The following is a 20,808-nucleotide window of genomic DNA, read 5'->3' as shown; positions in this document are numbered from 1 at the left end:
AAAGCCTATGAGACTCCTTTGCAAGCCGTTGTTGTCAAGTGATTAGGGGTGGCTGCCCATGTCCACTTCCCCGTCTCTGTGTTGGGACTCCATCTGGCTCGAACCTGCACAGGTCCTGTGCTGCTGCTACAGTCTCTGCGAGTTCATGTGTGTGTGAGTCTTGTTTTGCTTGGAAGACAGTCTCCTTGGTGCCATCCCTAGTTCTTATGATCTCTTCTCTTCTGTGTAGCTTCCTGGATCCTGATGGGGAGGGTTTGATGAACACATTCCATTTAGGACCGAGTGTTCTAAAATCTATCACTCTCCACACACTGTCCGGTTTTGGGCTCTTTGTTAGCTCCCATCTGCTGCAAGAAGGAGCTTCTCTGATGATGACAGAGCAAGACATGAGGATCTCTGGGTATTGCAGAATGTTGTCAGGAGACAAATGTCTGCTATCTTTCTTTAGCATGACAATAGTATTTGGTTTCCCTCTGGGGCCATGGGTAATCTCATGGCTAATCTTTAATAATCTCTTGGTCAGTGTAGTAGTGTCGGGCACGGGTTTCATCTCTCGGAGTGGGCCTCGAGTCCAATTAGACAGTATCTGGTTACTTCTGTGATGTGAGTCAGAGCTTGTGGCTGGGTTGGTGATTACCCTTCTCCTTAGGTAGCATGCAGAGTACCTTCCAGCGCCGTGAACACTAGGCAGCAGGGGTGAAGGTTCTGGTTAGCCATCAGCTCAGCTTCTCCATGTTCAATGAGTTGCGTGTATTGTCTTCAATAGAGCCTTACTATCAGTTTGTGGCAAGCCATCAATAAGCCTTGGCCTGAGCTGTTTGGGGATTTCCATGGGGGCCCTTCGTTCAACCATTCAAGTAGACGTAATCCATTTCTGGTAGTGGAGGTTTAACTTGGTGGTGAGAGATGTCTAATTGGAGCATTGTCTCTCCATTATTTTGTGACTCCATTTATATTTATCTCATATATGTATTTATTTTAGGAAGCTTCAGCAGGAGTTGGTTTGTGTGACCCTTCAAATGGCACTTAGTGTTAGCTGTTTCTCCCTTCTCTTCCCTTCATGATCCTATTTAATGCTCCCCTTCCTTGGGGAATCCACTCCCCCGCTCCCAGTCCCTTACTTTACACCTAGGTCTGTCTGTAGGTTTACAGACTGTATCGTGCATGCTGAAGGCTTACAAGCTGGCATACATATAGAAGAGAATGCATATCACATTTGTCTTTTTGGGTCTGGGTTATCTCACTGAGGAGGACTTTTTTTCTAGGTCCATTCATTTATCTCTGAATTTCATGGTTCACCTTTTAAATGGCCGAATAGTGTAAATGCACCGGATTTTTATTATTTATCTGTTGATTGGCATCTATGCTGTTTCCAATTTCTGACTATTACAAGTATAGAGCAATGAATGTAGACAAGTAACTGCATCTGTAGTAGGATGCAGAGTCCTTGGGGAATATGCCCAAGTGTGGTATAGCTGGAACCTAAAGTAGATCTATTCCTGGTTTGCTGAGGAACTGCCACACCAATTTCCATATTTTGGTTTTACAATTTTGTTGTCTCACCAGCAACAAATGAGTGTTTCCTTTCCAGCTGTCATTGTTTCAGATCTGAATCCTATTTCAAGTTGGGTTATTCATTTTCTTGATGTTCAGTTTTTCACATTCTTTATATATTTTGGGTATTAGCTCTTTACTGGGTGTTGTACTTGGTACAGATCCTTCCCCATTCCATAGGGTGCCTCTTTGTCTAAATACTTATGTTCTTTTGCCTTATAGAAGCCTTTCAGTTTCATGAAGTCCCATTTATTAATTGTTGATCCTAATGCCTGTGCTATTTGTATCCTGTTCAGAAAGTCTTTTCCTGTGCCAACAGTTCAAGGCTAACCCCTACTTTCTTTTTCTATCAGAGTCAGTGTACCTAGCATTCTGTTGAGGCTCTTGATACATTTGGAGTTTGGTGTTATGCAGGGTGGTAAGTTGTTGCCTGTGCCCTGGACAGCTCTCCGTCCAACCCTACCTGCCCTTGAGCAGTTGGAGATGAAGAGGTGCAGAGTCAATGACACAGACTCCATAAGCAAGTGAGAAATGCTGGACGCTGCTGCAAGCTCCTTTAATACCCTCCACCTGCACCCCCATTGGTCCCAAGAAAGCATCTCTTCTAAACAGCAGTTCCTGATTGGCTGGCCTTGTCTGCACTAGCAACCCTTGCTCTCTCAGGCAGTCCTCAATTAGGTCCTCCTGCAGGAGATGCTTTTGTGGCTGCATGGCCCCCAGTGTCTACATAGAGGTGGCCCTGCTATTCCTGCTACAATAAGTAATAAATTTGTATTCTCCTACATGCAAGTATGTATGCAGTATCATATCATCAAGTATAACCATTATTACTTGTTGAAGAAGCTATCTTTTCCCCACAGTGCAGTTTTGGCTTCTTTGTCAAAAATCTGGTGTCCGTAGATATGTGGATTTCTGTCTGGGTCTTCATTCACCTTTATTGGTCAATGTGGTTGTTTTGTGCCAATACCACACTGTTTTTATTACCATAACTCTGTAATACAATTTGGTAATTGAGATCAGGGACTACTCCAGTAGTTCTTTGAATAAATAGTCTTTTTTAAAAAATCTAAGAGTATAGATATACTAAATATGCAGGTATACATGCATATTCATTTGGGCATTGTATTTACAAAAGAGTGTAAGTGAACATGTGGCCTGCATCAATGAGCTGAGTTGAGACTGAAGGCATGTGGAGGTTTGAGTGTGCATGTATGTGTGTGAGCCAGGTAGGGGGGCAGACAGATGGAGTAAATGCCTTTCTTTTCTGGCGTGTCTCTCTGGAGGAGAGAAGACTTTGAGGACTCCACCAGGGTAAGCGTTAAGGATATGGGTCTGACATCAGTACTGGGTATAGGTGTGGGGTCAGAGTGGTTTCCATCCTTGCCTAACATCCGCTTTGCTCTCTGTGGTGCCTCAGAGAGTTCCTTAGCTCCAGTGATGCAATCAGTTAACATGAGGGACTTACAAAAAGTAGAAGTTGGTTGGTTGAACTGTGCAATGAGGCCCGAGAGGGAAGGGAAGGTGTTGGGGGCTGGAAAACCCAGCTATTGTTCTAAAAGGCAGACTCTTGAGTTCACACAGCATTCTTTCTTTCCTTGCTCTCTCTCTCTCACTCTCTCTCTCTCTCTCTCTCTCTCTCTCTCTCTCTCCCCTCTCTCCTTTTTTTTTTGTAGAGATAGAAAACAGAAAAGCTGAGAATGTGGGGTGCAGTTGTAACCCCAGCTGGGGAGGTAGAAGGAGGTGGGTCATTAGTGCTTGCTGGCCAGCCAGTCTAGCATATTTGGTGAGTTCCAGGCTAGTGAAAGTTGCTGCCTTAAAAAAACAATGTGGACATTACCTGGGAGTGACAGCTGAGGCCATCCTCTGCCTCCCACCCCATATAAAAAAGTCAGGGAGATGAATCAAGCACATTCCACCTGTCTGTTCCGTCTGTGTGTCTTTCACCCAGACAGTCTCGCTTCCTCAAAAATTTCACTTCTGTGTTGCCCCAGTGTAGGGGAATGCCAGGACCAGGAAGTGGGAGTGGGTGGGTTGGTGAGCAGGGGGAGTAGGGAGGGGATAGGGGGTTTTCGGAAGGGAAGCCAGGAAAGGGGGTGATAACATTTCAAATGTAAATAAAAAATATCTACTAAAAATAAAAATAAAATAGAACGCACTAAGAGAGCATCTGTGTCAAGAATGAACACAGTGTATATAAAATATATCATCGTCCAAGCTACAAGAAATATTGTGGAAAGGTATTTTTAAAGCTGAATTAATGGCATGAATGTTGTTTTGTGTTCTTGAAACATGAATTAAAGACTTTTCCATATACAAAAAAATTTCTCTTCTGTCATCACATCTAGGGTTGCTTCTTGACCATCCATGAAACTTCTGTCCCTTTAAAGACTCTTTTGATATGGTAGCTGAAGATGCCTCCAGGGCAAGAGATCTGGTGTGGATCCCTGAAAGCAGGAGGCAAACCCTGCTTCCCTCCCCTCCAAAATGAGATTTCCCCATCTGTCTCGACATCTTCCGGTAGGTGGGGATGTGTGGACACTTGGGAGGTCCAGCGCCCAAGGCTGTGGTAATCTACGTGAATCAACCAAGCAGAATGCATGCATCAGCCTCCCAGGATAAGAACCGGAGGAAGCCAGGTCACGATGAAGGTCAGGATCCTAGGGGTGGGAAGGGGAAAGGAAGAAGTGTGGCTGAAGGTGGGAGCAGTCAGGGATGGAAGAGCTCCTTCCTTCTAGGGGCCCCATAAATGCCTGCACTGCACAGAGCTGATTTTTGTCCTTCCTGCCCGATTGAGTTCCCCTACCGACTCCCCACATATCTAGATGAGTCTCAGCGGCTCCTCTCACCACCAAATCACACACAGGTGCCCAAAATCCTGACTACGAGAATATAACCTTGGCCTTCAGAAACAAGGACCAGCTCAAACTCAGCCAATCAACACCCACAAAACAAGGTGAGCGGACACTCCCTTGCCCACCCCCACTCCAACCTTAAGGCATATGTGGAGGGGGGAGGGAGTGCTGGGGACTGAGGTGGTGGCGATGGTGGCATTAAAGATGGTGATGCAGCTGTGGTTGTGGCTCAGTTGGTAGAGAGCTTTGCCCAGCATGTTCAAAGCCTTGGGTTCAATCCCCAGTTCTGTATAAACTGGGCGTGCACACCTATTATCCCCAAATCTGGGAGCAGAAGCCAAAGTCATCTTTGGCTACAGAGAGAGTTAGAAGCTAGTCTGGAGTACTAGAAACCCTAACTAGCCAACTAACTAACTAACTTGTGAGGCTGGAGAGGTGTGTGACTCGGTGGTTAAGTGGTGCTTCACAAGTGTGAGGACTATAGCGCAGATTCCAGTATCCACAGAACAAACCAGGTGTCCCGTGGCATGCCTGTAACCCCAGCACCGAGGGGCTGGACACAAGGAGGTCACTGGGGCATGCTGTTTTTCTTCCTTCCAGTGGCTCACAAATACCTGTACCGCTTAATCATAAAGCTGATTTTTGTCCTTCGTGACTGATTTATTATAACTCCCTAGATTGTGTTTCCCCACCTGGGAATAAACAGGAAGAGTCCGTGCCTCAAGGAAATAGGTGGCACGACAAAGGAGGATACCCCATGCTCATGTCTCCCTGTCTGTCTGTGCCCCCCTCTCCCACGAGTGATGGTATTAAGGTGAGGGTAGCTTTGTAGCTGAGGTGAAAGAGGCTGGGTTTCTAAAATGCTTCTGGCAGTGCTGTTGGCTGTGCATAATTTATTGAGAGGGATGTGATGGTCACTATGTAAGGAATACAAAACAAGTTGGTGGGGTTTGGCTCTGGGGCTCACACGTCCTATGTCTCTGTCCCAGCCAAGTTCAAGACATCCCTGGACACAGCCCAGTCCCCACCTTGGTTGTACAGAACCATTATGATGTTGTATGTTCTCCTCGCTCTCGTCTTTTTATCCTGCATCGTCCTCTCTGCTTTGGTCTTGGTGAAAAGTAAGTGATTTTGGAAGACGGGCCAGGGACGGGATTGCGGAATTACCACCAGTTCCTCTCCCTCCCCTCAACTCCACTTCCAAGGAGGTTAAGATGGAGACGGGGCCTTAAAGCTTTCCTACTCTCTCCTAAACAGATTCTGAGACATCCAAGGAGCTGTGGACCTTGAAAGCAGAGCTTTCGAATGGTGAGTGAGAGGCTCAGGGGAGGCCCATGATGGTGCTGGTGGAAACAGGAGAAGAATGGCCATCTTAACACCTCAAACTCCATGCCCTTAGTTTCAGACACCGTGTGGAATATCCGGGAGCTCCAGAGTCAGCAAACGAAGATTTGGGAAGCTGCCCAGAGGGACATCAAGGAGGTCAAGAAGACCCTTGGCACAGCCATGAGCAGCATCCAGACTGGAAACGACAGGCTGAAGACTGTGCCGGCAGGTGCTCCTCGCACACCTGTTCTCTTTGGATGAATGTGTTTGGATGTTCAGAACAAATAGGGTACTAGTTACTCAGGGAGTAAACAGGGCCCTGGTCTCTGGATTTGGAAGTCAACAAGAGATATTTCCTCTGAGCTAGAGGAGGGGGTGCTTAAGCACTAGTGGCGTTGTGGAGGTGACTCAGGAAAGCACAACATGGGGACCTGAGTTTGTATCCCCAGGACTCACATAAAAGCTGGGCATGGTGTCACAGTTCTGTAACCGCAGCCATCAGGTTAGAGCTGTGGTGGTAGAGATAGGCTGATATATGTGGTTTACTGGTCACCCAGTCTAATCAAATGGGTGAACCCCCAGGTTCAGTGAGAGGTCCTGTTTTTAAAAATAAGGTAGACATCTCCAAAGAAACACAACTGACTGATGTCAACCGCTGCTCTCCTCACATATGTGCACAAACAAGTGTACACATGTATGAATATAAACACATGTATACTGCACACACACACACATCACACCACACCATTACGGTGAACCTCCACTACAGGGATCTGCTTCACTCAAACTGGAAACTGCTAACGATGTCAGGCTTTGTTTGCAGCCCCATTCCAGATTTACCTGTTTCCTCTCCTCCCCCCAGACATAACCCAAATCAAGAAAACTCTTGAGGCGCTAGAGAAGAAGGCACAGCCTCGTAAGTCAGGGCCGGGGAGGTCGACTGCGGTGGAGCCCCAGACCTAGTGCTGGTCTGCCTGACCTCAGGTCTCTCCTCTCTTACAGAGCCCAGTACATAAGAGGACGCCACAGCAGTACCTGTGAGGACTCCGAATTGCACCTGCTAGTGAAGATGGCAGATGGGGGTGGGTACCGAGCTTGAGTGTGAACCTGCCGTGCATCCTCGTATAAAAAAGATTCTCCGCCCGGGGGAATGAGTGTTGAAGAGGTGTGTATGCAAATGAGCATTTGGGGTTTCATGTATTCAAGGAGAAGGGTTTATGGTGGAAAGAGAACATGGCATTCACAGCAGGTGTTACTCTTTATGGGCCACATAGGTGTACGCCCTGTATAGGCGTGTCCTGGTTGGCAGCTATTCCTGTGAAGTCCCCAAAGTGTAAGTGACATGTAGGACATGCCTCCCCATTCTCTTGCTCATGTATGTGTGCGTCTGGCTGTTCTGTATGTGTGTCACTGAAGTGGTGGGTGATAGACATCACCCTGGAGATGTGTCATGGCATGGGCCATTCCTAGTGTGCTTGGTCATGTCAGCTTGTGTGTTCAGGGCATGCACACAAATGTAGCCATCAATTTCTGCACTTGTATTTATGATTCATGAAGATAATTGCCAAGGGAAATGATATGACTCTGGAGCTGTTTTGGGGAGGCCTGTGGGACAGAACTTTGGGACCTGGTGGGGAGATTGGATTTAGGGCTTTGGTTTGGCGATGAAACAAAACACCCAGCCCTGGAAGCCAGGCATGGTGCAGCTGGACTGTAATTCCATCGCTAGAGAGGCTGATTGAGATAGGAGGATCATGAGTTCAAGGTCAGTCTGGCTACAAAAGTAGAGCTGGGGTGGGTAGTGAAATGGCTCAGCATGCAAAATGCACCGAGGCAGAACCTGACCTGAGTTTCATCGCTGAGGTCCACACAGTGGGAGCCCCACCTGCACACCAAGGTGCATGAAAGACACAATACTAAAATAATTAGAAAAAAATACCCAAAGGAATCTATGCCCTACTAATGAGACATGTTGTAAAAAAAATATTTAATAAAAATTTCCAGCGCAGGGTTCCTTCCCACCTTAGACCATTTGTGTTCCTGAATGAAAGACACAAACAATGCCATATATTTTAAAATATGCCTTAGGCAGCTCAATGGCTGAACAGCTGCCTATGGTCCATGCTGTTAGAATCCACTTTCCAACTGATAACTCCAAGTCATTACTCACTAAATTCTATGTTCTGTCTGGGCTGCTCTTAACTTCATTCAGCCAGCCCACATGGCCACGCTTTTATGGCTCTCCTCCCTCCTGCACCGTAGTCCTCTTCCATGGTGGCTCTCCTTCTCCCTCCCCTTCCTCATGGTCTCTAGCCTGGGGAAACTTCAACCCTGCCTATGTCATGTCTCTTCTCTCCAGTTATTGGCTGCTGGCATCTTTATTTGCCAATCAGAATTAATTGGGGGTGGGGTCCCTCAGGCTACCTGCAGATTCCAAATCTTGGAGGCCAGTCCTTAGCATTTTGACAAACAGTAAAAAGACAAAACCTCAGCAAGACACTTGCTCATCCATGAAATAGATGGTAGAACAGCCAGAAAATGGAAATAGCCTAGATGTCCATCAACTGGTGAATGGGTCATGAAAATGCGCTGCATATATACATGGCAGAATTTACTCAGCACCAAAGGAAAATGAAATAATGGCATCTTCAGGAAAATGGATGTGACTGGAAATCATTGTGTTAGGTGAAATAAGCCAGGTTGGAAACAAAACAAAACAAAGCACCCCAAACCAAAGACTGTATACTGTCTGTCTCTCCTATGTGGAGTCCAGCTTCCAATAGTGTGTGTGTGTGTGTGTGTGTGTGTGTGTGTGTGTGTGTGTGTGTGTTAGAATGGGTGCATGTAGAAACCACTAAGATGGAAAGATCCCAAGAGAGGGGTTGGGAGGGAAGCCTCACAGGAGAGGGGCTGGAGGGCAACAAACAGAGCACAGGCAGTAAGAGAGTAAAGGGAGGATCCTGAGATGGTTGGATCTAAGTGGGACTGGGGCCAGGAAAATGGGTGACTTAGTTAGGGTTTTACTGCTGTGAACAGACACCATGACCAAGGCAACTCTTGTAAGGACAACATTTAATTGGGTCTGGCTTACAGGTTCAGAGATTCAGTCCATTATCACAAAGGCAGGAGCATGGCAGCATCCAGGCAGTCATGGTGCAAGAGGAGCTGAGAGTCTTACCTCTTCATCTGAAGGCTGCTAGGAGAAGACTGGCTTCCAGGCAGCTAGAAAGCAGGTCTTTTTTTTTTTTTTTTTTTTTTTTTTTTGGTTTTTTGAGACAGGGTTTCTCTGTGTAGCCCTGGCTGTCCTGGAACTCACTTTGTAGACGAGGCTGGCCTCGAACTCAGAAATCCGCCTGCCTCTGCCTCCCGAGTGCTGGGATTAAAGGCGTGCGCCACCACGCCCGGCTCAGAAAGCAGGTCTTAATGCCTACACCCACAGTGATGTACTTCCTCCAACAAGGCCACACCCACTCTAGCCAGGCCACACCTCCAAATAGTGCCACTACCTGGCCAAGCACATTGAAACCACCACAGTGGAGGAGCAGAGAGATGAGGGGATAGTCAACCCAAAGTAGGTATGTATGAAAATATCATAAAATAAGCTAATTAAAAATAGCAATAAAAGAGCAAATGCTCAGTGTAGATTTCTGCATGGCCTTGAACCTGTCCCTGGGGTGTGGCTGTTGGAGCAGACCCTTACCCTCCAGGGTGCACATGAGCATAAGTGTGCCTCTGTGTGCTTGCAGCCTAAGCCCTGTAATACGTCCCTAATTGTCTCTGAATACATGGATATATACGAGCCCCTAAGTGTGTACCCAGAGTGCGTATGTATAGCTGAGCACACCCCCACTAGTGTCTGAGCATCATGTGTCTCTTTCCACCATATATAATACAAATAAAGGAAACCCTGGAGTCATGTAGGGGTAGACAAATGCGTATAATAAGCCCAGGCCTAGGGAGGCATAGTGTGAAACTCTAGACTAGATGCAAGTCTGCCTGTCCTAAGGTCTCTCCTTTTCCCCCATAGTCAGCTGTAATAGAAAGACATCAAAATCAGACTCGGATGACTCTGTATTGTCCTTGCTAGTGAAGGTAGAAGGTGGGGGAGTTACATTAGGCTATGCATGCTAGCACATGCCTTTAGTCCCAGCATTTAGGAGGCAGCAGCAGGTAGATCTTTGTGAGTTCAAGTCCAGCCTGATATATAGAGTTCCAGTAGAGCCAGGGCTCTGTAGAAAGACTCTCTCACAACTACCATCACCACCCTAAAAAAGAAAGAAAAAGAAAGTGGGGGTTATCTTTTTACCCTAGTTTCAGTGTATATTATTTATTAATAGAAAAATCACTCATCACGATGAATGACATGGAAATATACCATGCAAGGCTGGAGAAACAGCTCAGAGGTTAGGAGTGCTTCCTGCAATTCCCAGGACCCTGAGTTCAGTTCTCAGCTCCCCTTTTGGACAGCTCACAACTGCTTGTAGCTAGCTTCAGGAGATCTGATGTTACCTCCTAACATGCACGCACACATTTTTTTTTATTTTAATAAATTTGGATGTATTTGTGTGCATGTCTATGTGTATGCCACATGTATACAGGTGCTTTCGGGAGGTCGTCTGGAGCTGGAGTTACAGGCATTTATGAATTGCCTGATGTGTGTGCTAGACATTGAACTCAGGACCTCAGGATTCACCATTTAAGTGCTCTTAATAACGGAGACATCTCTCTAGCCCAATAAATCTTATTTTTTTTTTAAAAGGAAATTCACCAAGCCTCAGATTCTAGGATATACATAAAAGAACATGTGCCCTAGGGCATGCACATTATCCTGAGACCAGAGGCTAACTGCCCTAGAAAAGCAAGAGATCATAGCCCAGTGCCAGCTAGAGTGTCAGGCACGATCCTGGTAGACACGCGCGCCCCCTTGTGGCAGTTTTCCGTACACCCCTGCTCCTCCCCGTACCTGCACGAAAAGCTCCCCCTTTAGGACTCCCCTTTAGAGCATTTTGCTAAAGATCCGGTGCAGTTTCCAGCCCTACCTGCACCGGCCTCATCCTTTCTCTGTGTATCTGCGCTGCGTCTCCTAGTCTATCTGCTTTGGATGGTCCTGCGGTGGTGAAGTGGAAGTCTCGAAGTCCCGGCCCTGGAGTAGCTCTGGTGGAGGGGTCTCCTAAGCATTCCGCAGAGCCCTCTTCCTGATGGCGACGTGTAGGACCGCCCATCCCCATCCATTCTTGCAAACCTGGGGCCTGGTGCGTGCACAGCGGGAAGGGCTCGGCTCCAATTCCATTTCACAAGAGTGTTCTTGCTTCACCCAGAGAGGAGTCCAAGGCTCCAGTTCGCTGTCCTTTACAGGAACCTTCTGCTACCAATCCCGCTTCTTGGTCTGCTGTGGCTTCATAGTCTCCTCTAGGAGAGATGGCCCTTGTCTCCTTCCTAAAGGGTTAATGTAGCCAGGCAGGTCAGGGTCCTGGCAAAGGACCACCGGAGAAGGCAGGTGATATACTTTTCTCTTCCATAATTTCTCCTTTCCCCTAGTATAGGTTGGGCTAATATGGTGTAGGCTACTCTATCCATCCCCCTCGCTTTTCCTTTCCCCTTTGGATGCTGGCCTGAGTATGCTTTTAAACTTCCTAACAGTCTGGCTTGGGGTTTCCTCAGTCCTTTTTCTAGAGCTCCAGTCCCATCAAGTGTGGCTGACCTCCATGACAGCGGATCTTCTTCATTCTCCTTTTGCAAAGCTTGCCTGCCCTGAGACTACAGGTTGCCAGCCCTGGGCTTTCCATTTTAAACTCGAATAAATTGCCCTGAAAATTCCATTTGAGTCAGTGTCTACATTTCTGACTTTTTCTTCTCTGTAGCCTAAGCTGACCTTAAACCAGACCCGTTGTTACAGATGGCATGGCTGTTGGCCGGGTTGGGGATTCATAGCTCACACATTTATGCTTTCACCTCTGAGTTATATCCACCTAGTTACAATCAGAGGGACCCAGGGCACTTCCACTCCGGCGAACACTAGAATATAAAAGGCCAGATCCTGTCTCCCCAGGCTTTGGATCCAACGTGACTTTGAGGTGCTTGGGAAATGTCTGTTGAATGAGGGCCAGTGAGAAGACTCAGAGAGTACAAGTGTCTTTTGGAGGGCAGTCATGATAGATCCCTTTTGGTGAGTGCTCCATAGCCTCAGAAATAGTGTCAGGCCTTGGGACTTTCCCTTGAGCTGGATCCCACTTTGAGCCTGTTGCTGGACCTCCTTTTTGGGAGTCAAGCAATCTTATCCATGGAGTTCCAGTGTCTTTTTTTCTCTGTCACTTTTTTTCTGTCATTGGTTCTTTTGAGACAGGGTCTTACTCTATAACCTTGGCTGGCTTTGAACTCAAAACCCATTCTGCTTTAGCTTCCTAAATGCTGAGACTACAGACCTGAGTCACTGTAACAGGTCTCTCTCTCTCTCTCTCTCTCTCTCTCTCTCTCTCTCTCTCTCTCTCTCTCTCTCTCTCTCTCTCCTCCTCCTCCTCCTCCTCCTCCTCCTCCTCCTCCTCTCCTCTTCCCCCTCTCTCCTTCCCCCTGTGTTGTTTTGTTTATGACAGGCTCTTGATATATGACCTTGGTTGCTATGGAGCTTGCTTTGTAGACTAGACTGGTCTTAAACTCACAGAGATGCACCTGTCTCTGCCTGCTTCTTGCTGAGATTAAAGGTGTGCACCACTTTGCCTAGCCTCTCATTGAGAGAGAGAAAAAGATAAATTTCTCCACGCATGCTGTCCAGTAGCAGATTCTGTGTTCTTCAAGTGCAGGTAGTATGAGCTGAGCTGTATCTATTTTGAAAATACACACTTGGTTTTTTAACACTAGGAAGAAGTGGTAACAGCAAAGACAAGAGACATAGCCAAAGAGAAAGGGAAAAGAGGGGAAGGAAAATTACAAATCAATATCCATTATTAACATTTCTTTATTGTATTAGTCAGGGTTCGTTAGAGTCACAGAACTTATGGGTAGTCTCTATATAGTAAAGGGATGAACCACTGAGCCATCTCTCCAGCACTAAAATGTACTAAAGCATTTAAAAAATAGTATTTTGGGCCAGGGGATGACCTCCTCTGTAAAGTGCTTGCTGCACAAGGATAAGGGTCTTGCTTCAATTCCCAAAACCCACATGTAAGGCCAGACATATAGGCGCACAACCATAATCCCAGAGCTGAGGAGACAAAAACGGGGGAGAGGATCTCTGAGGCTCATGATCTGCCATGTCAGTTGAATTAGGGAGCCTCAAGTCCCAGAAAGAGACCATATTTCAAAATGAAGCCAACACCAGGTGTGGTGGTGCATGCCTTTCATCCCAGCACTCAGGCAGCAGAGGAAGGCAGGGTGTGAGTTCAATGTCAGCCTGGTCTGAACACTCAAGGTTGTCTTCTGGCTTCCACAGGCACATAGCCCCCTCCTCTTTCTTCTCCTTTTCTTCTCTGAGACAGGATCTCACTATGTAGCCATGGCTGGTGTGGACCTCCCTTTGGAGACCAGGTTGTCCTCAAACTCATAGAGAACCACTTGCCTCTGCCTATTGAATGCTGGTATTTATTCATTTATTTTTAAAATTTTGAATTCTTTAGCTAGAAAGCCCCACATTGTTTTCATTTCTTCTCATAGTTCTTTTAATTCTTCTCTCAGATATCACGCCCTGATAGCAGTTCTGCCTCCCTCCTCTCCTCCAGTTCTCTCCCTTTCACCTTCCCTCTCCCCCAGATCCACTCCTTCAGAAAAGGGCAGGCCTCCCAGGGATCTCAGCCAATCAAGTTGCAATGAGACTAGGTACATCCTCTTATATTTAGCCTGGACAAGGCAACTCAATAGGAGAAAAAGAGTCCCAAAAGCTTGCAAAAGAGTCAGAGATAGCTCCTGCTCCCACTGTTAGGAATCCTACATGAAGATCAAGCTACAAAACATAATATATAGTCAGAGGACCTATGTCTGACCCATGCAGGCTCCCTGACTGATTGGGAAGGGAGGAGAGAGAGAGAGAGAGAGAGAGAGAGAGAGAGAGAGAGAGAGAGGGAGAGGGAGGAGGGGGAGGGGGAGGGGAAGGGGGGAGGGGAGAGAGGGGAGAGGGGAGAGGGGAGAGGGAGAGGGAGAGGGAGAGGGAGAGGGAGAGGGAGAGGGAGAGGGAGAGGGAGAGGGAGAGGGAGAGGGAGAGAGAGAGAGAGAGAGAGAGAGAGAGAGAGAGGCGGAGAGAAGAGAGAGGCCAGCCAGGAACCTGTGGAGAGAGGGGGGAGGGGGGTGAGGAGAGAGGGAGAAAGGGGTCAGGGAGAGTAAGAATGTCTTCCTGTGGGGTCATGCTCTCCCCTTCAGCTTCTTCAATCCTTCCCCTAATTCAAACATAGGGGTCCCCGACTTCAGTCCAATGGTTGGGTGTAAGTATCTGCGTCTGTCTCAGTCAATGCTATGAATTTTTAAATTAAGCATATGGGGCAGTGGCATGGTTCATCTGCAAAGCCCTTGCCTAGCCACTGTGAGGCCCTGGGTCTCATCTGCAGCATTGTAAAAGACATAATTAAACCTGCACCTGACTTATGCAGGTTGGAGATATGAATAGACTCCAGGAGAAAATGACCTACATTCTTTCTGCCGCGTGTGTTTCCTCTTATAAAGATCACCTAAACACAGGAAGCTCTGGGCACATATCTCACCTTAATTTTGTGGTCATCTTGGTCTACATAGCAAGACTGTTTCAAACAACCACCAACCAACCAATATACAGCACAAAAAATTAAGGGGCTGGGGAGGAGGTGTCTTAATAGATAAAGTACAATTGTAAAGATTTGAACCTGAGTACCTACATTAAAAAAAAAAAAAACATTGCTGGGTGTGTTGGTCACACCTGTAACCCCAGAACTGCCAGTGAGGTGTTTGTGGGGCAGAGAGAAGGATTATCTGAGATGCTTGACAGCTAGCAGAAATGGTTACCCCAGGTTCAATAGTTAGACCCTGTCTTAAGTTCCTGAGCAATAGAGATAGACTCAGTGTCAACCTCTGGCCTCTGCACACAGGAGTGTTGGGCACATGGGACACACTGACACACAAAGGAAGTATAAGGATGGTCAGACGCCTCCGCAGGTAAAACTACTACTTCTACTAAAGCATTGCAGCTACACCATCTGTGAAAGATGGAAAAAGACCCCCAGATCAAGTGTTCTCCTTCATCCACTGGTAAAAAAATCACGTGTCGGTGGCGCACGCCTTTAATCCCAGCACTCGGGAGGCAGAGGCAGGCGGATTTCTGAGTTCGAGGCCAGCCTGGTCTACAGAGTGAGTTCCAGGGTAGCCAAGGCTACACAGAGAAACCCTGTCTCGAAAAACAAAAAACAAAACAAAACAAAACAAAACAAACCAATCACGTGTCAGGGTAAATTGCATGTAAATACATCACGTCTACAGTTCACGTACTTACATACTTAAGAAAATACATGCCCGAGGGCATACGCGTGCTCCTGGGATAGAATACTTTGCATACTACACTCTTGCTCAAAAGCCAGCTTTTACAGCAAGATCTCATAACCCAGTGCCTACTACCGTTCTGCGCCGCGGGGCTTGGACACGGGCGCCCCCTTGCGGCCCCTCTCGGTCACCGCCCCGCCCCGCCCTCCGTGCACAAACGAGCTAGCCCACGCACGCCTGCGCACTCACAGGCCTTTTACGACGCCATCAAGAAGTTCCGCTGACCCTCCCGCAGCACAGTTCCGGTTGAGACCTTTCCCCGCCCGAGAACTTTCTCCGGCGCGCTCGGGCCTCGTCTTTTTTCGGTGCGTCCGGAGCAGCGTTCCCGGGTCAGTCTGCTTTGGGTTTCCCCTGGGGGTGATGCGGGTTCCGCGGTCCCGGCCGGGCGTCCTAGAGCAGCCGAATCGAGCATTCTGCACGGTTCCTTTTCCCAGCTGGGGAGCGGGACGGTTCCATCCTAATCCCCCAGGACCTAGCCCGTGGGACATGCTTTGTAGGGGAGGGCTGTCGGCTCCAATCCATTCTCCAGAAGCCATGAAGGCTTCACCTGGTGGTCTCCATTCACTGTTGTGACTTCTTGCTGCCGGCACGGGAGGCCCAGAGGCTCTCAGCGCTTCCTCCTGCCTTCTCCACTATTGCCCCCATCATCCGTGCAGTTTTCTAGAGACTTTGTGGAGTATGAGTTCCGACGGGATCTCTTTTAGAGTTAAGGGTCACCATGGAAACGGCTTCCTTCATGGACAAATAGACACTTCCGCCGCTCCCCAACCTCATGTTACAGGGTTAGGGATTTTCTGCACCCCCTCCTGGCTTGGCCTTGGCTCACCGGTGTCCCTTACTGTCACATACTTTTCTGGCTTTCCTGGAGGGGTTAGGCAGGAAGGTCTCTAGGGTAGTCAGAGCTGGAGCACATGCCGGCTAGGGAAAACATAATTGACTGTCCTCTGTCCCCTCTCCATTCTCCAATGTCCCGCCCCCACTTTAAAGACAGGGAGTGTTAGTGCTTTTCTCCTTGTTGTTGTGGTCATATCTACCCGACAAAAGCAACCAGAAGAAGGAAAGGTCTCTTTATTCGGCTATTGACACATGGTTTCAGGAGCATGAGGCCGCTGGCATTGCATCCACAGTCGCATGCCGGCGCCCAGATCACTTCGTTCTTTTTACCTTAGGGTGGTGATGCCTGTATTCATACTGGGTCTTCCCTCTGGAAATCCAGAGACCTGTTTTCATGGTGGTTCTAAATCCAGGTCGTGAAGACGAACCATCGCACAGGGTCTCACTCACTGGTCTAGGCAGTCCTGGAACTCACCCGGGCTGGCCACTTTCTGCCATCTTACTGCCTCAGCCTGTGGAGTGCTGGGGCTGCAGGTGTGCTCCTCCAGTTTTGTGGCCTCTCAGTATTCTCTCCACCTTTTTGATTGATTGATTAATTAAATTTTTTTGAGACAGTTTCTCTGTGTAACAGCTCTGGCTGTCCTCAGTCTCACAGAGATGCCTCAGCTTCCTGAGTGCTGGGATTAAAGGTGTGCACACACCATGTGTGGCACCTTAAGTTTTAACCATTCCCCTGCCACGTGCCAGCTCCTTAAAAATTACATTTTAAAAAATTTATTCATTGCATGTTTGTGTGCACATGTGTCTATTTGTGAGTGTGCATGGGGTAAAGGGCAACTTTTGAGAGTGAGTTCTCTCCTTGTACTCTGTGGGTTCTGGGATCAAATGGGGCTTATCAGGCAAGTAGTGTCTTTACCTTCTGAGCCATCTTGCCAGCTCCACTGATAGTTCTTTGGGAAGACTTCTTATTTGTTTGAGTTTTATTTTATGTGTATAGGTGTTCTGCCTGCATATATGTATGTGTAATGTGTGTGTGCCTGGTGCCCTAAGTGGTCAGAGGATCTACTAGCTCTAGTTATAGGTTGTTGTGAATCACCATGTGGGTGCTGGAATTCAAACTCGGTTTCTCTATAAGAGCAACAAATAATCTTTTGCTCCAGCTTTTTTTTTTTTAGAAAGAAAGGGTCTCATGTAGCCTAGGTTGGTCTCAAATTCCCTATGTAGCAGAGGATGACCTCAGACTCCTGATCCTCCTGTCTCTGCCTTCACCACCTGAGTTCGGGGATTACTGATGTATGCTAGGGATGCACTGTACCGACCAAGCCTTATCTGCAAGTGCTTTTCATGAATAAGAAATCTCTTGAGTCTCCAACTTTGGGGTAGTTTCTATCACTCCCTTTTATTTCCCTTGAAAGATTTCTTCACTTGATCTTAGCCAAAAGGCCGAGAAGCGATGAAAGATTTCTTTTTAATTTTAATTGTTTTTATTTTTATGCATGTGTGTCTGAGTATGGATTTGTACGTGTGGTGCAGGGCAGGGACCAGAGGCATTGATTCTTCCTGGAGCTGGAGTTACAAGTGGTTGTGAGCCATGTGGAGTGGGTGCTGGGAACTGACTTAACGTGCTTTGCAAGAACAGTACGTGCTTTGACGTGCCGAGCCCTCTTCTCTAGTCCTCTTCGTTTCCCCTTTGGCAGGCAAGATTATAAAGCTCTCACTCTAGTATTTGTGCTTTGCTTGCTAAATGTTATGGGATGTGTTTTACCAGCAGTTTAGTGTCCGCTTCCCTTCTGGTCTGTTTGGCACTAAAGTGCTCAGCGCTAGTACAGATGGGTTGTATAGGTATCCTGGTTCTCCTTGGTGCCAGGCCTCATCCACCCATCGCCCTGACTTCTGGTCTCCCTGCAGGACTGCATCATGGAGGCGCGTTTCACACGCGGGAAGTCGGCGCTGCTAGAGCGTGCACTGGTGCGGCCCCGCACCGAGGTGAGCCTGAGCGCCTTTGCCCTTCTCTTCTCCGAGCTGGTGCAGCACTGTCAGAGCCGTGTTTTCTCTGTGGCTGAGCTTCAGGCACGCTTGGCTGCCCTGGGCCGACAGGTGGGCGCCCGAGTCCTAGATGCCCTGGTGGCCCGTGAGAAGGGTGCCCGGCGTGAGACTAAGGTGCTGGGCGCATTGCTCTTCGTCAAGGGTGCGGTGTGGAAGGCACTGTTCGGCAAGGAGGCGGACAAGCTGGAGCAGGCCAATGATGACGCCCGCACTTTCTACATCATCGAGAGGGAGCCTCTCATTAACACCTACATCTCCGTGCCCAAGGAGAACAGCACACTGAACTGTGCCAGCTTCACAGCGGGCATCGTGGAGGCTGTGCTCACGCACAGCGGCTTCCCTGCCAAGGTTACGGCGCACTGGCACAAGGGGACCACACTCATGATCAAATTTGAAGAGGCTGTGATTGCCCGAGATCGGGCCCTGGAGGGACGCTGACTCCACAGGAGATAAAGGACGAGCAGATCCTGTTCCCAAGCTTGTGTTGTGTCTTGTGTAGGGGCGTCAGATCTGCCCATATCCTGATCCCGGTCCTGAGTCCCAGACTAAGGGAGTCCGAAGGCAAGCTTGTCAGGCATAGATGGAGAGTAAGGAAGTGGGCAATGGCTGACTTGGCTTCTGGCTTTCAGTTAAAGTTGGAGGCTTGGATGTACCGGGGAGATAGGGCACTTACAGAAATATTGTTGGAACCTGCAGTCTGGAGAGGTGAGGGCAGGGATATGAGGTTAAGAGGGACTGGGACCTGGCAGACTGCCAGTGCTATAGCCCAGTTTGTAGAGTGCCCTGGGTTTGATTCCTTATGCCACATAAAATGGGTACAGATTGTATTATCCCAGCACTAGGAAGGTAGAGAGAGAAAGATGGTAAGTTCAAGGCCATCCTCTGCTACTTAGCAAGTTTGCGACCAGCTCTGGCAGCACAGCACTCTTTTAAGTGTCAGGCAGGTGTACTCTTCCTTTGAAACTGTTTTCCTCAAGTCTCCATTTGTTCTAAAAAAAACCCCCCAAAAACCCCAAAAGTCAGGTAGTAAAGGAGAGGGTATGGCTATGTGCCTAAAATAAATGGAGAGTGGTTATTCGCCCTTTAGACGTCGGCTACTCAAAGTGGCTTGTGGACTGTCGGCATCAGTATCAGCATCAACACCAACGTCACCATCCTCGTCCCACATGCAGGATCACTGGTCCACCCTATCCTTCCCGGACCAGAAGTGTGTATTCCAGCCCCTTTCTCAGAGGTCTCCCTGGGCATCAGAGTCACCCAAGGGACCAAAAAACTCAGCTGGTTTCAGAACAGAACTGTAAGTTTCACCCCTACAGTCAGATTCTGCAGTTTTGGGGTATGCATAAGAATTTGTTTCTGGTACATTCTGGAGAGCTGCTGGGTGCCCCAGGGATCACACCAAGACCAGTGGCACACCAGCCTCTCAAAGGGGGAAGAGCCCAGAACCATCTGGGTTTTAAGGTTAATATTTAAAAAGTTTGTTCTGAGACAGGGTTCTGTCCGCCCAGGCTGGCTTCAACCTTGCTGTATATTTAAGGATGACTATGAATTCCCAACCCTTCTGACTCTACGTGAGGTTGAGTGTTTAACTTAGTGGCTTATCACATTTACTATTTTACGCAGAGTCTGAATTATGTTTTCCTGGCTGACCTGGAGTGCACTATGTAGACCAGGCTGGCCCTATACTCAAGAGGTCTACCTCCCTAGTGCTGAGATTAAAGTTGAGCACCACCACCCTTGGCTATTATTATTGTTAAAGACTTTGTTTATGTGTGTGTCTGTGTGTATGTTTGTGAACTTAAACGCAGGTGACTGGAGGTCAGAAGGGGGCATCAGATGTAGAGCTGTTGTAGTAGCGGTGAGCCATCTGGTATGAGGGTTGCCATCTGACACCCCCCACCCCCCTCATCCTAAGAAAGAGCAGTGTGCTGTTAACTGCTGAGCCATGGCCCTCTAGCCCTCCACCTTATTTCTAAAAATGTTTATTTTGTGTGTGCATGTAGAGCCAGAGATTGATGTGAGATGTCTTCCTCAGTTGCACCCCACCTTAAACATCTTTAAAGAATGTGTGTATGTATGTATGTCAGTGTGTGGGGTTTATGTGTGTCAGTGTGTGGGGTTGCAGACACCTAAAGAGGACAACGTTTAGGACTTTCCTTCCACCATGCAGACTCGGGAGACTTGGGGATTCGACTCAGGTCATCGCTGGCCCTCTCACCTTTATTCGGGTCTCCCTGAATTGTCCAGGCTGGCCTAAGCCACAGCATCCAAGCGCACTTGGCTTATGAGCAAGCACCCACATACCTAGCTGGGAATCCCATGCTTCTGTGCCTCACTCCCACCCCTGCCTAGCAGGTTATTATAAGGATATAGGAAAAGAAATAACCAAGATACGGAAAGTGTAAGTCCCATATCAGCTGTGCATCATTTGCAAAGAGAGCCTTGGGCAGCAAGTCTCTGAAACTGTCAGCTACACCCGAAGGAGAATCGTCCCTCCTCCGCACAGCGACTGTTCCCTCCTGGACCCTGGATTAGCCACAAACCTCACCCAAACACCTATTTTCACAGAGATCCTTTATTAAGCAGGGAAGAAAAGTTAAGTGGCTGCCCTCTGACTCAGGCAGAAAATCAGCAGCCAGTGACCTTGCAGGTGTCATTCCCCCCACCCTCCACCACCCCCCACCCCCGCCCCAAGACAGGGTTT

General features: G+C 48.0%; 3 protein-coding genes across 4 annotated transcripts; 2 read left to right on the top strand and 1 right to left on the bottom strand.

Annotated features, from left to right (window-relative positions):
- The first annotated feature begins 4,123 nt into the window (after positions 1 to 4,123).
- On the top strand, positions 4,124 to 6,808 carry Mcemp1 (mast cell expressed membrane protein 1). Its single transcript, XM_021171052.2, has 7 exons — positions 4,124 to 4,202; positions 4,418 to 4,507; positions 5,396 to 5,527; positions 5,664 to 5,714; positions 5,806 to 5,961; positions 6,595 to 6,648; positions 6,735 to 6,808. Exons 1-7 carry the CDS (start codon positions 4,148 to 4,150, stop codon positions 6,746 to 6,748), a joined length of 552 nt encoding a protein of 183 aa, XP_021026711.1. The 5' UTR covers positions 4,124 to 4,147; the 3' UTR covers positions 6,749 to 6,808.
- Positions 6,809 to 9,818: 3,010 nt separating this feature from the next.
- LOC115031734 (foxo1-corepressor) lies at positions 9,819 to 10,960 on the bottom strand. The gene is made up of 2 exons (XM_029480346.2): positions 10,772 to 10,960; positions 9,819 to 9,997 (listed from the first exon to the last, which is right to left on the bottom strand). The coding sequence occupies exons 1-2, from the start codon at positions 10,958 to 10,960 to the stop codon at positions 9,860 to 9,862; spliced, it is 327 nt and encodes a 108-aa protein (XP_029336206.1). The 3' UTR covers positions 9,819 to 9,859.
- Positions 10,961 to 15,399: 4,439 nt separating this feature from the next.
- On the top strand, positions 15,400 to 19,838 carry Trappc5 (trafficking protein particle complex subunit 5). Of its 2 annotated transcripts, none has more exons than XM_021170036.2 (2): positions 15,400 to 15,553; positions 17,967 to 19,838. In XM_021170036.2, the coding sequence occupies exon 2, from the start codon at positions 17,976 to 17,978 to the stop codon at positions 18,540 to 18,542; it is 567 nt and encodes a 188-aa protein (XP_021025695.1). In that variant the 5' UTR covers positions 15,400 to 15,553; positions 17,967 to 17,975; the 3' UTR covers positions 18,543 to 19,838. The 2 variants fall into 2 exon arrangements, with proteins under 2 accessions (XP_021025695.1, XP_021025696.1); XM_021170037.3 differs by having other exon boundaries at positions 15,401 to 15,529.
- Positions 19,839 to 20,808: the final 970 nt, after the last annotated feature.

Source organism: Mus caroli, unplaced genomic scaffold (genome assembly GCF_978045245.1).
Source record: "Mus caroli unplaced genomic scaffold, Mus_caroli_1 scaffold_10, whole genome shotgun sequence".
Taxonomy (NCBI): Eukaryota; Metazoa; Chordata; class Mammalia; order Rodentia; family Muridae; genus Mus; species Mus caroli.
This window is presented reverse-complemented; position numbering and strand designations above follow the sequence as displayed.

Coding starts and splice junctions, on each gene's coding strand:
- Mcemp1 (XM_021171052.2), top strand. CDS start 4,148: ATGCATGCATCAGCCTCCCAGGATAAGAACCGGAGGAAGCCAGGTCAC. Junction 5,528..5,663: donor TGCTTTGGTCTTGGTGAAAA/GTAAGTGATTTT, acceptor TCTCCTAAACAG/ATTCTGAGACATCCAAGGAG. Junction 5,715..5,805: donor GAAAGCAGAGCTTTCGAATG/GTGAGTGAGAGG, acceptor CCATGCCCTTAG/TTTCAGACACCGTGTGGAAT.
- LOC115031734 (XM_029480346.2), bottom strand. CDS start 10,960: ATGGGGATGGGCGGTCCTACACGTCGCCATCAGGAAGAGGGCTCTGCG. Junction 9,998..10,771: donor AAAGGATGAGGCCGGTGCAG/GTAGGGCTGGAA, acceptor TTTCTTTTTTAG/GGTGGTGATGGTAGTTGTGA.
- Trappc5 (XM_021170036.2), top strand. CDS start 17,976: ATGGAGGCGCGTTTCACACGCGGGAAGTCGGCGCTGCTAGAGCGTGCA.